A 26,663-nucleotide genomic window follows, 5' to 3' on the forward strand; every position below is an offset into this window, starting at 1 on the left:
TGGGTCCACTAGTTGACCGCGCAGAGAGCTTCTCACCACAAGCAGTGAGTTCTTGTAAACCTAATGACCTTGATGGTAAAAGCCTACAAACATAGATGAACACGTGTACCACCTTAAAATTGATCAGCCAACCATGTCGAATCTTCAGACTGCCAGGGGCTGACCTCGTCTAGGCTACCCTATCCATCACCGCTTGGTCGGTTAATGATGGTAGTCTGGTGACATGTTTTTGTGTGGATAGCTGAGAACATTCCCAGTCTTGTTATACCCTCACAGACCCCTGAAGGGGCTGTTTTAATAAACCAGTATTACAACCAGATTTCAAAAAACAAAATTGGGACACTGTTTAAAATGAAAATTTAACACAGAGGACTCAAAGTTTATGATTTCCAAAAACAATTTTGCTTTTCCACTCCACATCAGTCCATCTCTGATGAGGAATCAAAGGTCCTGAGCATATGATTTCTCCGGATTCGCTAGATCTTTTCATGATATTATGGATTTTAGATTTCTTGTCATTGCGCTGAGAAGTGTTCTTGAATTAATAAAATGATAAAACCTGTTTACCTGTGGAACGATCAAAACAGGTGTTTCTTTGAGTATTCTACAACTTTCCAAATCTTTTGTTGCCTCTGTCTCAACTTTTCTGAAAAGTATTGCTGGAATCAAATTCAGAATGAGTGTATATTTACTAAAAAAAAAGAATAAAGTTAATCAGTTTGAACATAAATAACTTGCTGTTTATAGTATGTAATAAGAGGATGACGGGTTGAAATACATCTCTAGTGTCAGGATCTAAAACAGTTTGGTTTTTCGTGAAGCATTTAGTGTTTCTCCCCCATGGAAAAGAGTTTAAAGGTTTTGTTGACTGTTAGTAGCAATACAGCTTATAGAGCATGCGGTTAAGCCTGATAAATAAATGACTGTCTGACACTACGGTTGTGTCTCCATAGCTTCCCTTGCTGTCCAGCCGTCAGCGGTGGTGATTGAGGACAAGGAGCGAACGTGTGACTCCTTGCTCATGTGCATTGTCACAGTATTGAGCCACGGCCTCAGGAGTGGAGGAGGCGTTGGAGATGTCCTGCGGAAGCCATCCAAAGAGGTATGAAGCACAGGAATGCAGCAACAAGAAAAATAACTTAGCACCATCTGACCCCCACTTCATACTCACACACAGAGATTAAATTAACTTGAATTAAATTAAAGTGGATGGAGAAAACTCCGAGATGAAGGAGATATTTAAGAATCAATGAGGCCATTTAAAAAAACAAACAAATAAAAAACATTTGGCTAATCCCATGTCTAATGGATGAGGTGGCTTGTAAGATATGTGAGGCTAGGCTATGCTGTTGGGTCAAAGAGTTTGTTTAGAGGACTTTCATAACCCCGAACATGCCAGAAAAGGCATTAATGGTACTTATCCAGGATGAAGACAAGCTTGTATGCTCCCACAACATGTGGTAGATCTGCAGCTTGATCCATACAATGAGGGCATGACTCATGCATACTTATATAAACCTCAGTTAGCTTACTATTCATGTGAATTCTCTGTTCTGTTTTCAATTGTGTCAGGTTGTGTTTAACACACGAGGATGACTTACGCAGAAGTGCATGGTACCCTTACACGCAAAGATGGCACTATGAGTCACCCCGAAGTGACAGCAGTGAAATTAGATATGAATGGCTCCATATTTACATAAACATGCCCCCCACCCCTTCCTTTTTTAAATAAAACTCGTCATCTGATACATTTTAGCAATTAAACTTGACATCCTGCAGCTCAAATGTTAGATTTACAATTTAGGACAGTTTCTGAGATGCTGTTCTCTGCTTTCAGAATGACTCGTCTCGTCTGTCAACATGAAGAATCTGCTTATGAGCTAAAATCATCAATACACAGAACTAATAAAAAAATATTACTAATATTACTACCGTAACATTTATTTCGTGGCTGTCCCCCGATTTAAATGACATCATGACATGATGTTTAATGCCACTTTGTGATGTCTTTATTTTATGACTATGGTCGACATGCAGCTTTGTTAGAATATCTGCAAATGAATTAAATACATAATACATAATAGATCAATAGGGCCCATATTCCCATTGTAACACCAGCTGATCTTGCCTGTTTTCACGTGTTCTCTCCTGTTTGGCTTCATCAGGAGCCCCTTTTCGCAGCCAGGGTGATCTACGACCTGCTCTTCTTCTTCATGGTCATCATTATCGTCCTCAACCTCATCTTTGGTGTCATCATCGACACGTTTGCTGACCTGAGGAGCGAGAAGCAGAAGAAAGAAGAAATATTGAAGACAACGTGTTTTATTTGCGGTGAGCACATGGATGAAGATGCATTTGTGTTGTTCAGCGCGGTGACTTTGCTGAATGAGTAAAAACAGTACGACCGTTTAATTTTGATCTTTGTCAAATTAGCCATTAAAGCTATTCTGCCTACTCAGCAGTAAAAGATGTGTTTTTCAACCTCAGGAGAATGTGACTCATGACCTTTGACACATTTTCCTGTCTTTTTCCCATAATCACTATATAGTCGCTGACTCCCTTCTTAGAACTGAATAAAGCGGAAATGTCTCGCAGTTCTGTTCGAGTCGAAGTTGCAATCGATACTTGACACGCTGCTGAGTAGCCTTAGTTGAGCAGTACAGTCAGTAGGTGTGAACACCAAGGTTTGGAGATGATGATGAAATCAAGAGAAATTAAACGAGTGGTCTGCTCTGAGCCTGCTTTTGTATGAGCATGTGACTGTGGTGTTGCAGCTTCACATCAGGCCTCTGTGCAAAATGGGGGCTGTTTTTCTGAGTAGTATAAACAACAAAACGCCTCCTCTTCCCAGAATGAATGGTTAGTCATGGCAGGTGCTGCGGAGGAGGAGGAGTGTTTCTTCCTGTTGCCATATGGGTCTTGACCATGTTAGACTGTACACTCACTCAGACACTGGCCTCATCCATCACTACACAGTCATTTATCGCTGTTGCATGTGTAGCATTGGTCAGTTCCGGTCATTCTTACGGCTTTGTGTTGGGCAACTCTGTTAAGGGTTATTCCTCTTTTGCAAAGTGCAATGCAAGAGTGCGTATGGATTAAAGGGTTTGGGTTACATGAACATTTTTAGCAAACCTCACCTCTGACGTGTTTGCCCATTCCCTTGTGACCCCATTTCCTTTTGTTTTTTTCAGTCATCCTCCTAATCACAAGAATGATTATGTCACGTTACCACACAAAGTGTGTGTCTTCACTCTTCCAAAGAAATGAGAGCATTGTATTAAATTGGGCTGTGTGTGTGTGTGTGTGTGTGTGTGTGTGTGTGTGTGTGTGGTTGTTTGTGTGTGTGCATGCTTCTGTTTGTGGGGTTACGTGCGTTCATTTTTAGGTTTGGAGAGAGACAAGTTCGACAATAAGACGGTTACCTTTGAAGAACACATCAAAGTTGAGCACAACATGTGGCACTACTTGTTCTTCATCGTCCTGGTGAAGGTGAAGGATTCAACAGAGTATACCGGCCCGGAGAGCTACGTGGCCGAAATGATCAGGGTAAGAGATGTTGTCATGCACGAGCAAAAAGTCCATACCAATCAAAATCTACACCACATGTTTGGAATAAATAAAATATACTTGGTGTAAACAAATCTCTCCTTCCTTTTTAAAAAGCAGCATCTTGTTGCTACTGCTGGTAACAATTCATGTGCCTCAGAGTTTACACATGCACAAGTACCGTGCAGCACTGTATCAGCTTCAATGTGGTTTTCACTGAGGTTAACCTTCACTACTAAACAACACTGTAGGCACTTTTACACCGGTGATCAGGTTTATATGGGTTTGGCTGATCACTGCAAAACGTGTTGTTTCTCTCACCAGCGATGGCCAGCAGATTTTTTTTTTTTTTTTTTTTGCCCCAGATTACAAGGACTGCTGCATTATGTAATCCCCACCTCAATGACCTTGAATCCTTCCAAAGTATTTTCACATCAGTCAGCTTTGTGAATGTAGAATTAACTTTCAGACCAAGTTTGCCATTGCCATAAAATGTGTTAATCCCCTGAAGCAGCCATGCCTTGCTAAACACACACACACACACACACACACACACACACATGCACCCTCTCACACTGCACCTTACTTCACCTCATGAGGGTTAGACAGACCAGAATGTAGACTCAAGACTTTTGTTAAGCAGCTGTGTGAGGATAGCAAAAAAAAAGTTTATTAAACAGAAATAGAACTGTTTGTTGTCTTGTATTTTACATTTGAATTCTATTATGATATATTTATATAGTGATATATGTATGATACGTTTATTATAACTGATCAAAAGAACAAAAAGTAATGCAAGTTGTAGCAAAAGTTAGATTAGGATAAGCATATTGAAATCTCAACTACATTTAGTCATTTAGCCGACGCTTTTATCCAAAGCGACTTACAACTAGTAAGCGAGAGCTTGTAACGAAACAAAGGCGACGCTTCAGATACGCACATGCTCGTCCAGTCTGCCTCTTTATGTCACAACTGATTCAACCAGACGAGCTCTGTGGAAATTTGTCATTGGAAAAATAAAATCCAGAAACAAAATTGTTTGTTTAATTTTGAATGTTGCATCATGCTCATACCCAGTAAGCAATTAGAAAGCATTTTTAACTGCCACAGGAAAGCCCCTTCTTCTGAAGTGGTTTGCTTCCCTGACGTACTTGTGTTGCCGTTCAGTTTCTGACACAGTTACTCATTAGATGCCTTTTCTTTTTTTTTTTTTTCTTTTTTTTTTGCATTGATCTGCTACACAGTCTTGTGAGGGACCACCTGATTTGGGATTAACCCCCATCCTCTCGCCCATTAACCTTGCAACCCACTGAGCCAAAATTAGTTTGTCAAGGGTGCAGATTGAAGGAGCAGGCTGACCAGAGAAGGCACACATGGTGCGAAAGACCCCGATGACCCATCAGCTGACCCAGTCATCCCTAACATTAGCTCTCAGCTTCACATTCTTCTTCTAACACATTTATTACACCATTAATTTTATATGCAAGGAATACATTTTTTTCAGCACTATTTTTGTTATATATTTCATTTATTTTATCTGGTGGTGATAGCAGAGATCCAGACAGGAAATGCATGTACACTGTTGTTTATTTTAGATTTTAAATAAATAATTAAAATTTTAAGTTTAGTTAGATACTATTTATTATTTATATTATTTCTTGCAGGGATTAATAAAAATGATCTATATACTCATCTTCCTGTCTGTCAAGGCACATATTTCAAACTCATTTTAAGTTAGTTAGTTAGTTAATCAGTACTGTCTGTGTTATTTCTCACATTTGAAGTTTAGGTTCTCACCCTAGTTTTTGTTGTATTTGGGTTGGGGTTTTTTTTTTTTTTTTTTTGATCCAGACAGCACAATGTTGAGTAGTGATGAAACAAATGTTCACAATGCATAATCAAAGAAACCAAACAAACAAACTGCAGAAATAATTTGGGCATAATTAGTTGCTCCCAAAGGTAGGGCCAAATTTAATTGTCAAGTAATTATTAGTTAAATCCCTTGGGCACTTCTTTTGCTGTTCGATCTTGTTGCTGTATTTTTTGCTACAGTGTATACTGATGCTCTGCATCAGAAACAAGTTTTGCAGGCCCGATTTCTTCAATCTGTTCTGCGTCTCTCTCTTTCCCCCACCATGTTTCGATTCATTTGATGCTGCAGTAACGTGGAAGAAGCAACAGGACAGAAGGGGGTGTACAAGTCAGACTACTCTGACAATGACTGGGACTGACGTCAATGGTGAAGGACTCTGAGTGAAGTGCTACATCTAAGGTGTAAAAAGATGATGCTCAGCTTACACTCATTGCCCTGATCCTTCAGCACCGCAGGACGCCCCAGCTTCATGAGCCAAATTTGAAACATCCGTAGCCACAAACATTCAAAACATTTATTATCTGAGTATAGTAAAATATGCTTAAACCATATCCGTGTGTGTGTGGATGTGTGATATTTTTTGGCATTTATTTGCATATTTGTTGACTGAGTGGGCTGTCTGCTTGTCAGGTGGCTTGCGGCATGACTGTGACGTTTTCTGTTGCTGTTTTAACCACACAGCATCCTGTTTCTCTGTCATGGCCATGCGGTTTTAATAATGAAAAATGTACTTCCGTCATTTCCATTGAACCAGCGTGATGTAGAGCCTTGAGTCGTGGCTTCTTTACTCAGTTTACTGGAAGTGCTTTCATTTGTAAACACTTGGGATGGAAAGAGGGCCAGGCTGCTGCTGACAAAATCATCAAAAGCAAACACGTGCGCATTTGGCTGGTAGGCAGAATCCAAAAAAGGAGAAATGACATCTGTCATGTTTAGTTTTTTTTTTTTTTTTGCCAGCGTATGAGCAAAACCGAGTGTGAGAAACACTAATGACAGAAAAATGGGGGGGGGGGGGCGCAGGTGAACTAGGTAAACACAGCCTCTGTCTCTTTGCATTCAGGAAGTGGAACTTGCTCACAGCAGTCGTCTCCTCCTTTCAGAATGAGTGTGTGTGCTCATTATCTTAGTGTTGTGTGATTCCCCTCGGACTGCCGTCTGACCCAGGACTGGTTTGTGGTTCGGACGGCCACCTCATTCGCCCCTGCGTCTCCAGATAAACCACTGAAACCCTGGGACTTTTCCACACCAGTTTTTTGGCACCGTGCTGTGTCTGACCTCAGTGGCTACGCAGCATCCTCCCTATTTCATTCACACTGACTGATGCTTACCCTGATCGAGACACATGACATTAGAAGGGCTGTGTCACGCATTTATGTTATGAAGAATTCAACGTAAATGCTTTCCTGTGGCTTTGATCGATTTTTTGAAGCAGGGACACAATAACAATGGCATGTGGTGGTCAAGTGCTGGAGGAGATAGAAGCATGACAGAATGCAGCTGAGTGACCCTCAGCTCTGTTTGAATGTCTCTGCCATTTTTGGAAAAGTGTGTACAAGTTAGTATAGTTAATGAAGAGTAAAGTTTTCCACATCATAATACATACATCCAACACGATTCATAGTGATTTTGTTCATCAGTACTAGTTTTATTTATTTATTTTTTTTTTAGGATTTTAAAGATTTCAGCCCTGCTTGACTTGACTTGGCCCTGCTTTAGCACTAACCTCTGTGACAAAGCCGTTAAAATCCACATAAAAGCCACTTTGTGTTACACAACTTGAATGTTTTAATATGAAGGAGCTGTAGTGAGAAATGCATTAGCTAGAAGTTCACAGAGCTCTGATGCAGCAAACAATGAGGCTGGCATCAGTGTGCCGATGGAATACACGTGTGTGTCGCTTCTTATGAATACCTTGCTTTGAATGAGATAAGATAGACTTTAATGATCCCATGCTGGGGAAATTCACTTGACAGCAGCTTATATACACAAGGTTGATTAAAAAAGTACTCTTATATAATAAATATATAGAAGAAAGTCATGAGGTCATGCTGGTATTAAAGGGTCTAATAGCTGTTGAAATGAAGGATCTGTGGTAGCGCTCCTTCTTACATGGTGGGAGCAGCAGTCTATATATATGTATGATACTGATGATAAGATGTATTATCATAAACAGGGTATGATTTTGAATCTGGGGATTTGTTTTTGCTTCATTATTTCATCATAACTAAAACACATTCATGAATTTCCAATCAGTAATTCTTCATTGATAACCGATCGTTATTAATAATTATCAGTAATCTTTTTGAATATTTCCACAACTCCCACTACCTTTCATTCTTAACTGATATTATTGACTCATTTGTATCTGCGATAACCCAGTGTTCAATTTTTTTGTCATATAGTGGGTTCAATCAAACAACGTATCGATCGATCTGCTTTGTTTGATCTGTGTCTTCACTGACTCATGCGTTCACTGGCAGTTTATCACACTGAAGATAACACCAGTGCTTTTAACCTTGATGTTTGGTTCCGACACTTTTATGCCACCACTACAGGTGTCAAAAGTCTAATTCATTGATGTACTGTAACTCCTGTCACTGCTGCAGCCTATTTCTCAAGTGTACTCTTCAGTTAACAAATGATAATCCTCCACCTCACACTTTAAAAACAAAACCTCGTTACACACACATAACTGCAACTTTTACATCGAAGAAACTAACACCAGCTCGGCTGCAGCACCTCTGGTTAGTGTCGTCAGCTTGTTTCTCCATTTTAGTTTACAGCTTTTCATAAGTTTTCCAGTTCTGTCTATGTGTATGGTAAAGGTTAGACGCGAGGGGAAACATTTCACCAATAAGTGAACTATCTGTTACAAGTGATTTCAAGAATGCCTTCATATCCCATGTGATTCTAATATGGAAAGTCCCTCATGATTAATTAGATTCTTTTTTTAGAGCAGACTTCAAATCACTGCACACAGCCTGAGAGACAAAACGGGGTCTAAGGTGAACAACACAAATCAAATTAAAATACATACTTGTGGTGTAATATGTAAAGCATTTCTATTACATCCCAATAAAATGCAACAATGGAGAGTAAGTAAGGCTTCTAGGCTTGTCCTGTCAACTGCACTGAAAGATTAAACAAAGAGATGAGCCGGTTTGAGGAATTAAATTTAGATTAGATCACTTTTTGAAAAAGAAAAATTTAGCGGTACATCAGTTTCATTATCTGTTGATGTGCTGTTGGCTGTAACATTCAAATTTCTGTTGACCAGGAGCACAACTTGGACTGGTTCCCACGGATGCGGGCCATGTCCTTGGTCAGCAGCGACGCAGACGGGGAGCAGAATGAGATCAGGAGCCTGCAGGAGAAGCTGGAGTCCACCATGAAACTGGTGTCCAACCTGTCGGGCCAGCTGACCGAGCTCAAAGAACAGGTCTGTTAAGTAAAGTGAAACTCTGACACAGAAAGAATCATCACGGGGGGGAGTGAGACACCAGTTGTTCTAAACATGTGGACAGCGGACGTTGCTCGAGCTTTGTTTGCCGCTCGTTGCCCTTTAGGTGCAGAGCTTACTAAATGCAGAAGGTGATGAGTCATACTTCACAACACAGCTCATGGGGCTGTCAACCTGATTTTGTTTGCATCATTGAGCAGTGACCTATCTAGATTTCATCATTGACTTGTTGGAGGTCTAGAATTGAAGTTTTAATTGATCTATTTATTGAATGATTTACTGGATAAAGCCTTTCTCAGAGCAGATTTTAGTATTTATTCAGCAATTTTTCTTCTAAAATCATTTCTCTTCATTAGTGTGGATAGTGAGATAGTTCTTTTGTAAGAGAATAACACACCATTAGACTTCTTGTGTAAGAATACAGTCTGCTGATATTGCATATAAAGCCGAATAAGGCTTAGGTTGCACAACTGCTGCAATCGACTGTTTCTAGTAAACAGAATTGTAAAAATGTCTTTACCCTTGAAATGAGAACTATCTGTGAGGAAGTGAATGTTACCGAGACATTTTGACCCAGACAGGGGGAAATGATTATTGTGTTGCTGAAAGCTGTGAAGGGCACAGTGGCATCGGTCACATTTCAGTCCAGAGTCAACATTTGTAAAGCCTGTTTTTACTTACGAAACAATTCAAAAGGCACAACGGGAAAGTGTGAGTTCATGAATTTATAGTCTCATTCTTTTCAGGAAGACATTGGCATTCATTCAGCGGGCACAAAATTGCACAAATGATGGTACAAGCCTTCTCTGTAATGTGTCATACCAAAGAAAATTGGCTTCATTAGAAAATTAGAGTGTAAAAAAAGGCCAGCATTCTACTTCTAACTGAGTTTAAACGGTCCAAGTGAAGTGTTTTAATGATATCTTTCTCTAACATGTCCCTCTACGCAGAACTATTTCTCCTGAAACACTCATTACAAGACCACTTTGTCTTCTCACTTTTAATATTGTTGTGTTTCAGAGGTGCAAATCACTATCTTGCTATGTTACTTAAAATTCATTCTTAGCAGAAAACCTGTTCTTATTCCTATTGGTATAAAGGTCAGCATCTGTGTTATGACTCGGGCGCTTTGCTTGATCTCTGAAATTTCTTTCGCCTTGGTTTCAGTATTAGTCGTTTGTATTGTGCTGCTTCCGTCAGAACACAGAACAGTGTGGATGACGAGGCTGACAGGATTTCAAAAGCATCTGTTTCAGTCGAACAGCGCATGCAGAGTTTGAGCATAGTTTCTGTAAAGTGGTGTGAAAGAATGAATTGATGTATATGGAGAGTATTTAGCAGAACAGGACGTGGATGCCGACAGAGGTACAGGTGGAATGATTTTTTGTCTTTTCTATGCCATTCAGATGACGGAACAGAGGAAACAGAAGCAGCGGATTGGCCTGTTGGGACACCCTCAGCACATGAATGTCAACCCCCAGCAGCCTGCGTAAGATTCAACTGACACGGCCCTGAAGAAGCTTGGCTCGGCGTCTGTGTCTGTCTGGACGGAGTGTGCAGCCCTCACTCAGAGGCTGCGCATAATGTATACCGCACTGAGTGTGAGTGTAACTTATAACAGTAGGGAAACACTGTAACATAGGTAGTCATAAGGCGATGTGTAGCTCTATCCCACGCACGACGTGTTAATCCTAACAGTAACACTCACCCACCTCGTTCTGTTCAGTCCAGTTGGAATTGGTGCCAAATCTTTTCTATGTAGAAATAAATTGGACTTCTCAACACATGGCCTTCACTGGTTGAACTTGAAACACAACATAGCTGACTGGACAGGAGGAATTAGCCCCGTTTGTGTCTCAACTTTTATTTTGTTTGAAGGTTTTCTATTTATAATCCTGGCATAACAAGCAGTATTAAATGTCTTATTTTTGTATGTTGTGCAATATATTAACTTAAATATGCAACCTCATCGGTGTGTGGATTTAAGTTCCATCAATCATGTCTTATTTAATAGCGTGGGCCAATGTTTATGTTTGTACTTAATTGCCACTGGATAAAATAGGGAGTAGTTGGTCATCTTTACTTACGCAAATATAGAGATAATATTTAATAAGCTGGCCTTCAAAATGTTACTTTTTTCTTTCTATTTCTTGAAAATGTGCATATTCTTGAGTGCCAGTCGCACTCAGTAGAAATAGTATATTGTGTGGGAGCAATATATACAGATAGTTTTCTTTCACCTGTGTAAATCCAGCCATGTCATATCTCAGCGCTAACTTATTTTATGATAAATTTGCTTTCTTATTTAATTTGGGTATAAAGGACATTTAGAATGTTTGACTCGTCTGTCAAATATATACTGTATAATTTATTCAGGATCACTCATGCTATTACAATTTGCTCAGGAGTTGTGTAACTTTTACTGTAATGAACATGATTAGCATAATTTCCAGTTCTACGACAAACTTGTTCCATTTGTGCCTGTGTTGGTTCTCATTTTGAAGTTTGATACAAGTCTGCTGCTCATGCAGTCACTAACTTTTATGTTCATGTTCACTAAAATGTATGAATTGGTTTTCATATTAGACACTGCCACTGTTTTTGTTTGTTGTTGGTTTTTTTTGGACTACTTTGTGTACATAAAGTTTGTTGCTTATCTTTGCTTTTGTATAGAAAACTGAGAAAAAAACTGTTACTCATGAATGTTAAGATTAACTAAAAATCTAAGCACTGTCAATTTGTATATTAAAGTAGAATTATTTATTAAAATTGATGTAATTATCCTTTACTTTATGCTGTGTTTGTTTATTGTTGAGGTCATATTATGGGATCAGAAATTATCCATATAAAGTAAACCAGTAATGTGCTTCATTGTTTAAAAGTGTTCAACAATGTGTTTGCCTCAGTGTATTTATAATTTGTGTGTTTATACCGCTGTTGGACCATTTTCAGCTCACTAGATTTGATCAGTAAAAAGTAAATAAATATAGAACACGTTGCACTTGATTGTAGGAAAATTATATATATATATAAGTCACACTTTGATTCTAACTATAAATAACACATATGACAACAAACATTATATTCTTTTTCACAAATTAAATTAGGCCTTGACCTGAATTAGTCTTTTGGCTTTCAGAGAAACTTCTGTCATGTGGAAACATGCTAATGTTAGCAAATGGAATGTGTGTAATTTGATATAAAATTGCATACATCCTCATTAATGAGGGACTTTTTCTTAAAGCATCTCTGCATGCCAAGTATTTATCAAGCTCTGCTTGTCGAGCTGGTCTCATGCGTCCAACAAACAGTTCTGCCTTGTTTTGACTGTCGCTGTTTAACTTGAACTCAGTCAAACAATGTTTTGTGTTAAGTTCTTTTTTTTTTGTCAGTCAGACTGAAACTGATGTAATAGTACGTCCGTGTTGCTAATCGGTGTGTCACCAAAGATCAGTTCGTAACTCTATATCATTCTGCAAAAATAGATTTTAACCACATTTGAGCATTAGTGCAAAGTGAAAAACTGACACTGAATCAGATTACTAAATGACTTATGATAAAACACAAATGTATCGCAGCTTTAAATGTAGGATACAACAATGAAACTCCACTCAAGGACTTGGCTGTGAATTATTAGCAGGCTACATCAGGAAGATTTTATTAGGCCAACAGTGTCAACAGCGATATATTAACACTATATATATATATATATATATATATATGATAGATAGATAGATAGATAGATAGATAGATAGATAGATAGATAGATAGATAGATAGATATGGATATATATATATATATATGGGTGGATATTTGCAGTAATGTAAAGTTACTAGGTAATCCAGTACTGTGCTTAAGTACAATTTGAGGTACATTACTTGAGTATTACCATTTTATGCCACTTAATATAGCCACTACACCACACACATATTACACTTTTTACTTTATTCACCAGCTGTTATTTTTCAGATTAAGATTTTCCATACAAAAATATGTTCCATTGTTATGGATTAAATAATAAATCCACCAAGACTCAATGGTAAACTTACATATTAATGTATCAGTAATAAAAATCTAATATGAATACTGACAGAGTCACCCCTCATTCATATGTTTTGGTTTTTCCCCTCCACAGAAGCAGAAAAAGCTCAAGTTTGAGGCACTTTTATTATCTGCGACATCTCCTCCGCGTTGAAAAGTGTCGACAGGGACCTCTTTCCCGCTCCTTCGTTTCCGGCTCGGTTGTTTTGGGACTGTTTCTATCTTTAGTCTCTGGATGCTTTCGGGACGTCGGCGGTTGGAACCGGCCGACCAGGCGGGCACCCTCGGTCGACTGCGCGCGTGACGTCATCACCAGGGATCCGCTCCTGTTCTTTACCCCTCTCTCTCTCTCTCTCTCTCTCTCTCTCTCTCTCTCTCTCTCTCCCGGCCATGAGGAGCTCAACGTGACAGCCCACTGAGGCTAAGCAGGTTTAATACTATCAGTGCGGCAGCTGGTGGAATAGAAAACACACACACACACACACACACACACACACACACACACACACAGCCTCGGTGTCATCCTGCTGCGGGCGCACGTGCCACACGAAACATGGGTAGACCTGCAGTGTGAAATGACACGGGGCTGAAATTTATTACAAGTCACCATGGATACATAGTTTGATTCACTGTGTCTCGTTATCATTATGTGTAATATCACGTTATTAATTGTCTCTTCTGTATTCAAATTAAAATAAAAACAGAATAAACGGATTAAAAACGTGTCAAAACTATACGTAATAATAGCAGACCCACGCATTGGAATTACTATAATTATTATTTGATTGGCTTATCGTGTTATTAGTGTAAACAAACTGTGTATTGTGACCTTATCACACTTTTCAGAGTCTCGTGTTACTGCGTGGTTGTTAATAACCATACAGGCCTCGAGCTAATGGCTAACATTCTTTTCAGTGTTTGTCTCTCCAGAGGTTACAATGTTTCACGTTATTATTGTTACGGGAATATAAAGGCTGTTTGAAGTTTAATAACGTTTCGTCGCTTCGTAACTGTCGACGGGGGAACTGTTGCTCCACTTTCGGTCTTTGTAAACACGCTCGACTCCGCCGCGAACACGGTTTTGTCTCGAGGGTCGGCGCATGGTGGTACACGGGACTCGGCCCCAGTGGAGGAGTACTACAGAAAAGGGTTGTACTCTAGCAGCGGAGCAAAAGGGAGGAGGTGTGTGTGTGTGTGTGTGTGTGTGTGTGTGTGTGCGTGCGTGTGCGTGCTGGGAGGGTGAGGAGTTGAAAGCGCCGTCCAACACGTGAGGCTCATGTGACGGTGTCGAGTCTGAGTCTCTAGCCGAGAGACGTGCCTGCAGTCACAGGGTTTATTTAACACGTAGTCAGAAACCCACCCAGCTCTCTCACACATTCAGCCGGACGTGGAACCTACCCAGACATACTACTGAGTCCGGACCTCAGGGTGACAACACCGCGCCGTGCCCAACTCCAGCTCACAGCGGGAACACACGCACACACACACTGGATAACGGCAGATACTTTTTGCTTTATTTTCCCTTTTTGTACGATTTCTTTCTCGTTTTGAAGCGCGACTGAAGAGACGCATTTGGGAGATTTTTGAAGGCTCTTTGAAGTCATTTATTCGGGTTCTACAGTTCAGCGACATGGAGAGGATTACCAGTGCGCAACCACCTCCCTGTGTGCCAAAACACCCATCACTGGATATAGCTGATATGCAGGGGTAAGGAAATAAAATCTATTTAATCCTGTTCTGTCCTATCCTACTATAAAAAAAAAAAATTAATCTGCCCCCAAACTGAAGCCTAACTAATTTGAATCTTTTCTTTATAGAATGGAATTTCCCATTTATGTGTACAAACCCAGAAGGGGCATGAAGCGGGATGAGAACAAGGTAAATTCAAGTTGAAATGCATCATTTCTCTGCATTTCTCAGTTTAAACTGAGCAGCCTGGATTTCACTGACAACATTTCAAACCCTCTCCAGGAGACATACAAGTTGCCACACCGACTGATCGAAAAGAAAAGACGTGACAGAATCAACGAATGCATTGCCCAGCTGAAGGATTTGTTGCCAGAACATCTTAAGCTTACAGTGAGTATTATCTTCTACATATGGCATGTCTGCTGAGGAGTTTGTTTGCTCCAGCCTTTGGATTTAGTTTTGGAATCTCAAAAAAGAAAAGTTTCTAAAGGATTTTTTAAAAAGTAGAAATTAACAAATATTTAATTTTATTTTTTTTTACTCATTTTTATATTTATTAATTTTATCATCTAAATTCTAACACGGTTTTAGATTTTAATTTGCTGTTGAGAATTTTGCGTGTGTGTACGTGGATTGCATGACTTCCCGGGTGTTTGAGGCTTGTCCTCTGTTCAGCTGCAGAATGTGTTACATAAGAAAGATCAACATGCTTATCGAAGGTCTTCCTGTTTTAGACGCTGGGTCATTTGGAGAAAGCTGTGGTGCTGGAACTCACTCTCAAGCATGTGAAAGCCCTGAGTACCCTCCTGGAGCAGCAGCAGCAGAAAATTGTCGCGCTACAGAAGGACCTGCAAATTAGTAAGTTTGAAGCCACGGCGTTAGACATGAAATACAAACAGTTTTTTCTTATTAAGCATCCACACACTGAGCGCTCTGCGATCTGTTGTGTCCTTTAGAGGAAAGTTGTGCACTAAAAATTAATTTTAACTTTGTGCTTCTAATCGACCAGGCGATCATGGAGGCGACAGTGCAGAGACCAGCGAGGAGATGTTCCGCTCCGGCTTTCACTTGTGTGCAAAAGAGGTCCTCCACTATGTGGCCAGCCAAGAAAGTAGCAGAGACCTGACTCCTTCCCATGTCATCAGCCACATCCAAAAAGTAGCAGCCGAAGTCCTGCAGCATCGAAGCAGTCTACACCCAGAAGAGGTCATCCCTCAAGCTTCAGAGAAACTGAAGAAACCTGCCGGACAGCCCCAAAGGGTCCTTGATGTCCCAGCAAAGAACTGTGTTCCTGTCATACAAAGGACTTACCCACACGGGATGGGAGAGCAGAGCGGCAGTGACACAGACACTGATAGTGGCTATGGAGGAGAACATGACAAGCGTGACCCTAAAGCCCAGTGGTCAGAAAGCCATGCAAAGGATGGGGAGCTCAAGCATGTCGCGTCTGAGAGGATGGCCAGTGCTATCAAGCAGGAGGGTGACGAGCCACAGGCCAAGAAGTCGAGGTCTGACTCCCCAGAGGACGAGATTCTCTCTGGTCACGCGGCAGGCGGCCCTGGCAGCTACATGAGCTTTTCCCCCAACCAGCCCCCGTTTTGTCTCCCCTTCTACCTCATCCCCCCCACAGCTGCACCAGTGGCAGCCTATCTGCCCATGCTGGAGAAATGCTGGTATCCCGGGGGCATGCCAGTTATGTACCCGGGCATGACCGGCTCTGCAGCGAGCTTGCCCCCAGAGACACTTCCCTCATCTCTGGTGATGTCCCCGAGGGCAGGATCTCCAGTACCCCACCAGAACCACATGGACTCCCCTTCTCTTCACAAAGCTTTAAAGCAGGTTTCTCCATTGAACCTGGAAACCAAAGACTGAAGACGTGTTTCTTTCAGAATCTTACCCTCTGAATGTTGATGGGGTTGAATGGTTGGCCCGTGGAAAAGAGGGTAAACAAACACAGACGCACTGGTATCCCTTCAAACCACAGCCGTTGTTTGGCCCATCAGAACTTTAACCCCAGCAAAGAACCCCAAAATTGCCACCACCGTCTATCATCAGCTTCTTGCATACTGAAACAGGACTTTTATGAGACTATTCGAAGGCTCGTAGCTCACCTGTGGCGTGGCTCTGAAACACTGTGAAGATGGTCAGTTTAAAGACGCTGAGTGCGCATAGAAGATCGCAAGAGTTTTTTTTCTTCGTAGCAAGGTTCATCTTCTCTGCTCTCAGTGTTGAATGTCAGAGGTAAACCCAGAATGTAAGGCACAGATAAGCCCCCCCACCAAAATTATTTGGACCTACCTTTTTTTTTGCACACACACACACCAGTCTGTAATGAATGTAAAGATTGAACAAAAGCCCCTTGTAGATGCTGCTTGAGTTATTATTACCTGCTGTAGATCTGTGAATGGAGGATCTACCTTCAGTGTTTGTCGCTCCTGTAACTGCAACAACAAACTGTTGTTTAGACTAGAATGTTACCAAAAAAAAAAAAAAAAAAGATGTTGACCACGTGTCACAAAGGACATTGCTCCTTTGACCCTTCAATTACCTTGGAGCTAATTGAACACAAGTGTTCACAATGTTCAAAGAATTCAGGGCGTTGTCACTGTATGAGGTGTGTCACTCGTATCTGTCGAAGAGTGATGTGGCCATACGTGCTTTTACAATTTAATTTGTGACTCACGACTTATTTGTGTATCTAGATGGAGTTCCTGTGAAGTCATGTCTTATAACTATGTTTTGTTAATACTACTCGTACATCTCTATTTTTGATACGTGACCCACTGAGTGTATTTGCATCGCAGGGCGGTTGAGGTAGTCATTTGCTGTATGCCAAGAGAACGTGTACAGTCTATAGCATTGTGCTCAAACAGATTTGCATCTTGCCCACCAATTCCCGGTCAAATAAAGGCCTGACCTTAGCTAATGCTGTTGCCTTTACTCGTTTAACGCAGACACAACAACGGCAGGTGTTGAAATGTATTTGCTTTAAATGTTGTGTCTGTGGCAAAGTGAGTGAATGTAAAGTTCAAACAAAAATAATAGTTTTGTATAGAAAGAGGTACTTGGGATTTTTATTTTGAAAAGTAACAAAATGTCATTTGTTGTACATATTTTGTATATAAAGTATTATTGATATATATTAAAATATTAATAAAGCTTTTTTTTTCCCTCCGTGGAATTTGTGTTTCACTGCCGAAACGTGTTGTAGGCAGCCAACCCGACAGCTCCTCATAACAACACATACTTACGTAACACTTACATAACCCATAAAGCAGCAGAGCCTGTGTAAATCAATAGCGTGTTTTCATTTACAGGCTGTAAATATTTCAAATTCAAAAGCATTTCCAAATGATTGTCTGTAGGGAATTTGTCAGAATCTCACAATTATAAATATATTTTACTGTTAACAGTAACTCTTAGCTCATTACAACTGTTCTAATCATGGACAGGATTTGACTTATGAACTGTCATGGGTATTCAACATTAATAAAAAACAGATCCCACAATTCACTTTTTTTCTGTAAAAATAAATGAAACAAAAAGTAACAAACTACAAATTCACTGAATTATTTTTATTATGGTTTAGTCATTTCTCTCTCATACACTTTAAATGGTTTATATACTGTATGGCAGTCACTGTAACAATACTGAAAGTGTGTTGAGTAGGAGCAGAAAATGTGTCTGACGACTTGAGAACACCACAGTGGATGGAAATGGTATTTGAGGTTGCGGGGTAAAGGACTTCAAACCTTTGATTTACTTTCACATTTAATAATATGGAAGACCAGTCTCCACCAACCTCCAGCTGCTTTCTGACTCTCCTCGTCTCCTGCGTAATAATGCTGGTGTGATAGTGAAAATAACAAAGGCCTGCATCATATACTTATCACCCACGATACCTCCCAGAGAAATGTGGAAATGGCACTTTTTCTTTTCTAGTAATTACAACAGTATTTTGTAATCTGGTCTGCTGATCAGTGAAATGTTGTTTGCTGCTACCCCCTCAGCTTTCCTTACTGGTTTTAGTTATGTCTGTACCTCAGCAGCATTGCTCATAAAGATTCTCCTTCTACGTATATTTCCAGGATTAAAATAAATAAAATCATAATGAAACAATCCCAGCGCTGCATTTTGAGATTTACTCCTCACAGCCAAGTCAGTCCTCATGTGCTCAAAAATGTAGTACTGCCGCCACCTTGTGGAACTTGTGCATCATGCCACGCTGGCTGGCATTTTCACACCAAGGACTGAACAGCAACATGACAATTCAGTACAAGTATAACCCTATTTATTCAAAATGTCTATTAAAAATTTGAGATTTCTTTGCCATATCTATTAAAAACTATAGATTTCTTCATCATATCTATTAAAAAACTTTACAGTTCAAAGAGAACAGAAGTCTTTAGAGGTGCTCTAATCAATATTTTTATATATCAATGGATCAAATTACTTCATGCATCATAAGAAAGGGGTTGTGAGTAATGATGGATCCACAGATAATTATCACCCAACTCTTCAGTTCCTCTGTAGTGGTTCAGAGTTTTTCAGTTAATTGTTTTGGCCTTATTGCCCACGTGACTTTATCGTTTCGGTTCACTCTCCCTGCTCTCATCAATCTTGTTTCAAGATGCTACTTACACTGTTCCCAGTGAAAAAGCTTTAATGAGCACCAAATAGCAAAAAAGAAACACAAGCAGCTAGCTGGTGAACATAGCAGCATTTACAGCTGAAGAGAGAGAGAGAGCTATTTCCCTAAGGAGGAACCACAACAGAGCTGAAATGAGAGAGAATACTGGACTTGGACTGGCTTTTGCGATAAGACAGAGACACATTTCAAAATGATACCTGACACCTGGTCAGCTTCACAGTGCATATGCTAAAAACATGATAATGTAATGTGTACAGCTGGTTTTTGTTGTCCCAAAGATGCCAGAAATTTTGATTTGTGATCCCACTGGGGCAGAAAGATAATTCATAAGATCGATGACGCAGCTACATCCACTGCTGCAGAGTCTAACTTAAAACATGTGACTGCTACAGCGGGAATCATCATTATCGTTCTCACAATGACAGTGGTGATCACGCTAACCAACAAGTTACACACAACTATGTTTTGAATGAATCTCCTTATTCATATTGTTTGTTTTCTGTCATCCTCAATTAGTTCACTCTCTTATCTGAATGTATCCTCTGCCGACTGTAAGGAAATTCATAAATGAGCCGAGGCAGGATGTGGCTGCTCTGGAGACTCACTGCCTGAAGTGGCAACCCTGATGGCTAGTGCACAGAACACTGACACCAGTATAAAAGAGGCAGCGAAAACATAGCGTCACAAGCTCATGACTGGTTCCCAACAAGCACGGAAATGCGATGGCATCAAAAGAATGAATGAAAGAAAGAATGCTGATATGCTGGCTAACATGAAAGCTCGGGATGGTCGCAGACCTTACTTGCACGGATACGGCCTCCAAGGTCACTGTTGCTGAGAACAGTGTGTGCACTGCGATAGACTGCAGCAGGGAGATTTCTCATAAGGCTAAAAACCCTCAGTCCTAAAAGAAAATGATACAACATACATTCAGCAAGCCAAGGACAACTTCTCTATAAAATACGATCCAGTTTCATCAAAATAATGGAATAACTTTATAAAGTTGGCACTAATTAGTGAGATTAGTGATTAGCCATAGATGCATGTAGCAGCCCTCCGAATCTCTCTACGGCAGGTCCTTCATTCCAACAGCTGTCAGACTCTTTAACACCAGCATGACTTCATGACCTACTTCAGCTTGACTTTTTCTATATGAGTTGTGACTAATTTGTTATCAGCCTTGTGTATCTTATCTTAAAAATTCAGACTCAGAGATAAAAACAGTTTTTTGTACCAGGCTGTAAACATGTTTATTTCTGCTGTGAGGTTGAACGTTTTCACACGTGTAAATGCCAGCCTCTAGTGGTTGTTGAAGGAACTGCAGGTTTTGGCATTTGGCTGTTTCCACTCAATGGAGACCTAATGCTGCTTATTAAATTCAAAAAACTTTCACACATGCTGTTTTATTAAAAGGTCCAGTGTGTAAGATTTAGTAGACTCTATTTACAGACTATGTCAGAAATGTAATAAAATATTTATAACTATGTTTACATAGTATATAATAAAACCTTTTGTTGTTTTTTTTGTTACTTTAGAATGACCCTTTTAACACAGGTCCATGGAGCCCACCATTTTTCTACAGCAGCCCAGAACGGAGTAGCCAGTGAACTAAACACTGGCTGTAGAGGCAACAGTAGTTTCCCACTGTAGTTTTACAAGTTACTTTTTGTATTATCAAATACGTCACACCTTTTGCTGACCAGGTTTAGTCGATGAAATATACAGTTCCTTGATGCATTTTTGTTAAAGATTTACAGGTTGTACATAAATAAACAAACACAAAGTGTTTTGTCTGTTGACTAAATGAGCATCATTTACTTTTCATATCTAGTCAGACAGGAGCGATGGAAGGTTTTGATGTACTAGGTTTAAAATGACGTGGTTATAAAGCTGCTTCATTTTTCCACATTACTATAAAGCTCAGATCATCAAGATGTCAAGCAATTTTTAGTTTGCATCCCTAAATTATCGACTGTTATTCAAACTTTATAGGTTATATTGATGTGCAGTGTTATGGTGTCTTTAAATGTTTGGTTAACTGAAACTGTGAGGAGTTCTTTGTTCACAGATCACAAAGTTTACTTTGTGAAGACAACAATTCAGTTTGACAGGTTTAGAGTTGTATTACTGCATTCCACTGGCAAGAACAATTAGACGATTTCTGGTCAGCTCTTTTTCAAAAACAAAAGCTAACCTTACCAAATTAACTCTGAATGGAAAACTAATTTTGTCAAAACTTGCAAGTATGAAGCAACATGTAAACACATGTGTAATGTATTCTGAAGCGCACATTGTATTTGTCCTCTTTTCTTCCATAATCCAACCTATGAAATGACATGTACTTTATTGCAGTCAACCTTTGAGAAGCGAGTGTAATAAATATCCCATGTCATAAAAAGGCACAAATAATGAAACCTAATCCTTGCAAAAATCATGTCAGGGCCTCAACAATGGTGACTCTCAGACACCAAACCAAAGAGTTCCTCTTCTGACCTCAGTTACCCTGCTTCCTCTATCTGACTTCCTCTAACACTGCAGTTTACTTTTTTGTGTCATATAATCTCACACCCTGTAGTTTCAGTATATTATGAGAATATGAGACTCTATTAAGTTCCACAAGTGAGGCCAGAAAAGAACAATACTGATGAGATAATAAGGCGGTCCACTGTACAGGCCTGTGGCACACGCTTGCTGTCTTTTTCAGTCATCGAGAGATTTTTCCTGCCACCTGATGCCCAAGTTATATACAAGGATGCAACAGGGACAGAAGTTGATGCATAACTATTCAGTGACCTCAATGAAAAAGGCAATGTGGTGCTGACAGTTTTCTCAAATGACAGTGAGATATAAAGGCAAGTAAAATCATGTTCTCTACAGCCAACAGAATAAAATTATTCATGTTTTTTTTTGTATTCCTTTAGAATTTTCTGAGTGGTCCCTGTCTTCTGCTTCTGAGACGTCTGATTCAAGCTTCAGCCTAAGTTCATCAACTATAATCATGGATGAGTCTCTTGCAAGAGACAAACACTTATAAGACTGACTCCATTTATATCCACATAGAAACTTGATACCGAAGCATCATTTTACGATCCATTACCCATCTTCTATCAGAAAAATTGGCCCTTTATTACATATGTGGTCCATGAGGTTTGAAGCCAAGCCAAGCTTTAAAGATACTTTTAAAAATTTCAAAAACCTAACCAAATCACTTGCTAAAAAGCATCAGATGGCCATTGCCTATCACTAGGAAACCTTCAGTCTAAAACAAAATGAGTACGGGCCAATTAAACCTTTTTCCCTGTTTTCTCAACTACTTAAAGGGGGTTAAAGTTGATGGTGTAGAGTCTAAAGTTGGACTTTTCTGTAGTGCAATGGAAGAAAAAAATGCCGGTCTTTTGTCAAATAAGTGATATAATTTTAGTTGAAGATCACGTCTATTTTTTGACAAACAAGCTATTCACAATTTTGATAACCATCATCATGTTCTCAGAATATTGTACAAAGTGAGGAAAGGTGTATAATGAAAATATAAAACTATTTGATATTCAAAGTTCATACGTTTCAGATGAAAGTTATGTCTTGTCAAGTATGTTAAATATAGTCATGTTCACTGTTTTATGTTCAAGTACTTCCTGTTTTATTTTGTACTCACCTTTTCCCTCTCATTTCAGACCCTGACTTCCTCCTTTTGTGGTATTTTCCTGCCTTCGTAATTGTTTGCCCCGCCCACCTGTTTTCACTCCCTTCATGAATAAAAAGTCCTTGGGCCTCATGTACAAATACTTGCGTGTATTTCATATTGAAACTTGGCACACCAAAACCCAGAAACTGTCGTACGCACAAAAAAAAATCAGATGTATCAAAGTGTGTGTGTGCATGGATCCAAGCACGTTTCTTTTGTACATCCCAATCAACGTGGAATTGAGCGCACATGCAAAGGTGCCAAACTCCTCCCTGTCCACGCCCCCATTTAAATAGGCCCTGCACCTGAGATTCACCTCTTTGTCCAATCAGATAACGCAATGCACAAAGGTAAGAAAAGGAATTTTATAGAGTCTGAGCTAGAGATTCTAGTAAATGAAGTGGAGACGCGCAGGGAGATTCTCTTTGGTAAACTGTCAACATGGATAAATATGAAGAAAAAGAGACGTGAGTGGGAGCATGTGTGAGGCTGTAAATGCTGTGGGATCTGAGCAGCACACACACACACAGGTAAAAAAGAAATGGTCAGATCTCAAGGTGGAGGTGAAGCAAAGGGTTTCTGCCCACCGCCAAAGCATGACCGCAACAGGAGGGGGAACAGGAGTGGAGGAACTCTTCCTCTTCGACAAGAGAGTGGCCTCTTTAGTGGGTGATACAGCTCTCACTGGAGTGGTGGGAGCCGATGAAGGTGACACAGATCATCCCCAAGGTAAATATGCTAAACTCATAAATGTTGTAATCATACTGGTCATACAATTGGCTCCTCACAATACACATACCTCATGCGTAAAGATACCAGGATATATATTTTTTTAATTTCCCAATAGACGATAAGCCAGGAGAGGGCACAGACTCCTCCAATGGCCTTGGCGTCACCACCAACCGGCCCTGCTTGCCGCGGTGTCTCCACACCAGCTGCTGACGTCCGCCCGACTGGCCATGTCCTCACCCGAGCTGTGCTGGAATCGCAGGATGCATGTCGTCAACTAGCTCATCAAACCTCTTCTCATTCATCAAAAGACATCTACGTGAACGTAACATTCAAGCTTTAACACGGTTTATGTGTTAGAGTTGTGAGTAGTGTAGCTAGCATAACGTAGAGCAGCTGCTTAGGGCAGGGTGCAACAAGTGAGCAGGCAGAGAAAGTGGTAAAAGCGACCAGAGCAACAATGGTACAGAGGGAAGGATTACTAGGAAGTTGGCAGGAAATGTAGTTTGTCAGTTAAATGCTATAGCTTCTCAAGCTGTAGGAAACAGTCTTATGTTGTTTTACCAACTGCTGGAAAAGTAATAGGGTTAGTCCTAGTAGCAAAAAAAGATTAACTCTAACCGTATTTTTTTTTTTTTTTTTTAGCTGCTAAGTAGCATTAGCTACATTAATTAGCGGCTTGTCATTATTACCTACTGTATGTGTCCAGTGTTAAGCTTATGATAGTGTTTAATGCCTGAACTGTTTAAATCATGTTTTAAGATTGGGAACTGTCTTTGTAATGCAAGTGCCCAAATTCAGGGAGGTACAGAAGCCGAGAACAGCCATCGATTTAAAAAAATAAATAAATAAATGTATGCATGGTTATCTCGTGATAACGACTTCGTCTAACGTCTTGTTATTTCGATATAACAAAGATCGTTTTCTTGTGATAACGAGATAATCCTTCCATTTTCGATAATGAGATTTTTTTTTTTCCGTCTTCTCGTGATAACGAGATAATTCATTTGCGTGCAGCGTGTCTGCTCCTCTCACTCAGGAGAAACTGGACACAAATAACCATCCCGTAAGTCACCCAGTCAAATCATACTTGGTGAGAGAATGATTTCCGGTGCTGGTCATGTAAAACAAAGTGGACCAAAGAGGCTAGTTATTGTGCACACCTTTAGTGTATTTTGTATTTGTTCTTGTTTTCTCTCAAAACATTTCAAACAATTACTGAGTTTGAAATACAGGTAGTCAGTTTTGATTTTCAGGGTACATGAATCTCATTTTTACGGAGAAACCTTGGGTTAAGCACAGACAGTTGGAGAGAGGGCTGGCTCAATTCGTGGCAGCGGCAGCTAGTAGTGGCATTTAAATGCCGCGGCAGCTGCCAGTGTCTGAGACAGCTGCCACGGACCTGCCAGGGCAGCGTGTCTGAGAGGAGCAGACACGCTGCACGCAAATGAATTATCTCGTTATCACGAGAAGACGGAAAAAAAAAAAATCTCATTATCGAAAATGGAAGGACTCACACCGAACGCGGAGCGGAAGCGGAACGGAAACGGAACGGAAGCGGAACAGTACTTTGCCCGGCGTCAACTCACACCGGATTTGCCCGGCGTCAACTCACACCGGACACGGATCAGCCGCGGAACGGAAGTGGAGCGAGCCGGCCGTATCTTCACGAGATCACGCGAGAATCCTGGACATACCCGAGACCCCGAGACCCGATAACAACAAACAGCTGACTTTGCTTCTCCGACGTGGAGGAGATTATAAAAAGGATCTGTTGTGTCATAAAGGATTGTGTGTTGTTTCACGTCAACAATTAGTCTCTCGTTGAGACCCTTTGATCGATCTTTGATCACCTGGTGCCACCGGTCATGACGTAACATTGATGTGAAGTTGTAAAAAGCTACATGAACTGTGTATTGTGTTTTATTTTGAAGGGGGGCGGAAGTTTATTATGTTGATTCTGTGTCGGATTTCCTGTCTGGTGCGCAGTGCTCTGTTGAAATTTACGAGGTTTAGCCGCGGCTCGCGGAAGAAATAGAAATCCTGCGGAAAGCTCGCGCCGTGGCACGGAGAGCCGCTTCTGGGACGCTTCTGATCCGCGTCTGATCCACGCCCGGTGTGAGTGCTCTCATTGACTAGACTGGATTCTATTTGCTACGGTGACCGCGGCGGTGCCGTTCCGCTTCCGTTCCGCGTCCGGTGTGAGTTGGCCTTTAGCGGCAGGTCCGTAGCAGCTGCGGTTGAGAGAGATGTTGAAAGATTAATTAAAATCAATGCAAATGCTAATACAGAAATCACATGATGGTAATGTTACTTCCATCAAGTCCAATACAACAATGATTGTTTTATAAGATAAAAAATCAAAACAGATGATCAAAGCATCAGTAGTTGCCGTGGCAGGTCACCTGCGCCACACAGCGGCAGCAGTGGTAACTGCCCCAGACACCGGCATCACTGCGACACAAATCGCGTAATGGAAATGCCAATACCAGGGACACAGCACTGTCTTATAAAATAAAAACAAATGCCCATGCCCAACAGCAGCAGTTGCGGTGGCAGTGCCAGACACCGACACACACACACACACACAGCGGCAGGTCCGTGGCAGCTGTCTCAGACACTGGCAGCTGCCGCGGCATTTAAATGCCACTACTAGCTGCCGCTGCCACGAATTGAGCCAGCCCTCTCTCCAACTGCCTGTGCTTAATCTAAGGTTTCTTGTGAGCACGACATACTTTCTCGTGCGCACCAGAAAAGTATCTTGTGAGCACAAGATACTTTCTGGTGCACACAAGATACTTTCTGGTGCGCACGAGATACTTTTCTGGAGCGCACGAGAAAGTATCTTGTGCTCACTAGAAACGTTTCACTTTTTTTTTTTCCCCCATGTCCCTTTAGGGGCTCCGTACATTTTGATATGAACGTTTCTGATCATAGTCTGCTTTTTTAAGGGCATTCTTTTACATGAAGTGATTTCCTGGAGTGTGAC

The 26,663-nt window shown here is 40.6% G+C and overlaps 2 protein-coding genes across 10 annotated transcripts in view; both read left to right on the top strand.

Annotated features, from left to right (window-relative positions):
- The window catches only part of itpr1b (inositol 1,4,5-trisphosphate receptor, type 1b), an 82,754-nt gene extending 70,978 nt beyond the window's left edge, over positions 1 to 11,776 (top strand). For all 9 annotated transcript variants that reach the window (XM_019267298.2, XM_019267301.2, XM_019267299.2 and 6 more), the window contains 5 exons: positions 954 to 1,102; positions 2,166 to 2,331; positions 3,389 to 3,549; positions 8,700 to 8,861; positions 10,289 to 11,776. In XM_019267298.2, coding sequence (XP_019122843.1) covers positions 954 to 1,102; positions 2,166 to 2,331; positions 3,389 to 3,549; positions 8,700 to 8,861; positions 10,289 to 10,375 — 725 coding nt within the window. In that variant the 3' untranslated portion in view covers positions 10,376 to 11,776. The remainder of the gene's footprint in view (positions 1 to 953; positions 1,103 to 2,165; positions 2,332 to 3,388; positions 3,550 to 8,699; positions 8,862 to 10,288) is intronic.
- A 2,376-nt stretch (positions 11,777 to 14,152) lies between these two features.
- On the top strand, positions 14,153 to 17,755 carry bhlhe40 (basic helix-loop-helix family, member e40). The gene is made up of 5 exons (XM_010734668.3): positions 14,153 to 14,630; positions 14,741 to 14,801; positions 14,895 to 15,002; positions 15,347 to 15,470; positions 15,622 to 17,755. The coding sequence occupies exons 1-5, from the start codon at positions 14,554 to 14,556 to the stop codon at positions 16,482 to 16,484; spliced, it is 1,233 nt and encodes a 410-aa protein (XP_010732970.1). The 5' UTR covers positions 14,153 to 14,553; the 3' UTR covers positions 16,485 to 17,755.
- The last annotated feature ends 8,908 nt before the right edge of the window (positions 17,756 to 26,663 follow it).

Source organism: Larimichthys crocea, chromosome I, assembly GCF_000972845.2.
Source record: "Larimichthys crocea isolate SSNF chromosome I, L_crocea_2.0, whole genome shotgun sequence".
NCBI classification, from domain to species: Eukaryota; Metazoa; Chordata; class Actinopteri; family Sciaenidae; genus Larimichthys; species Larimichthys crocea.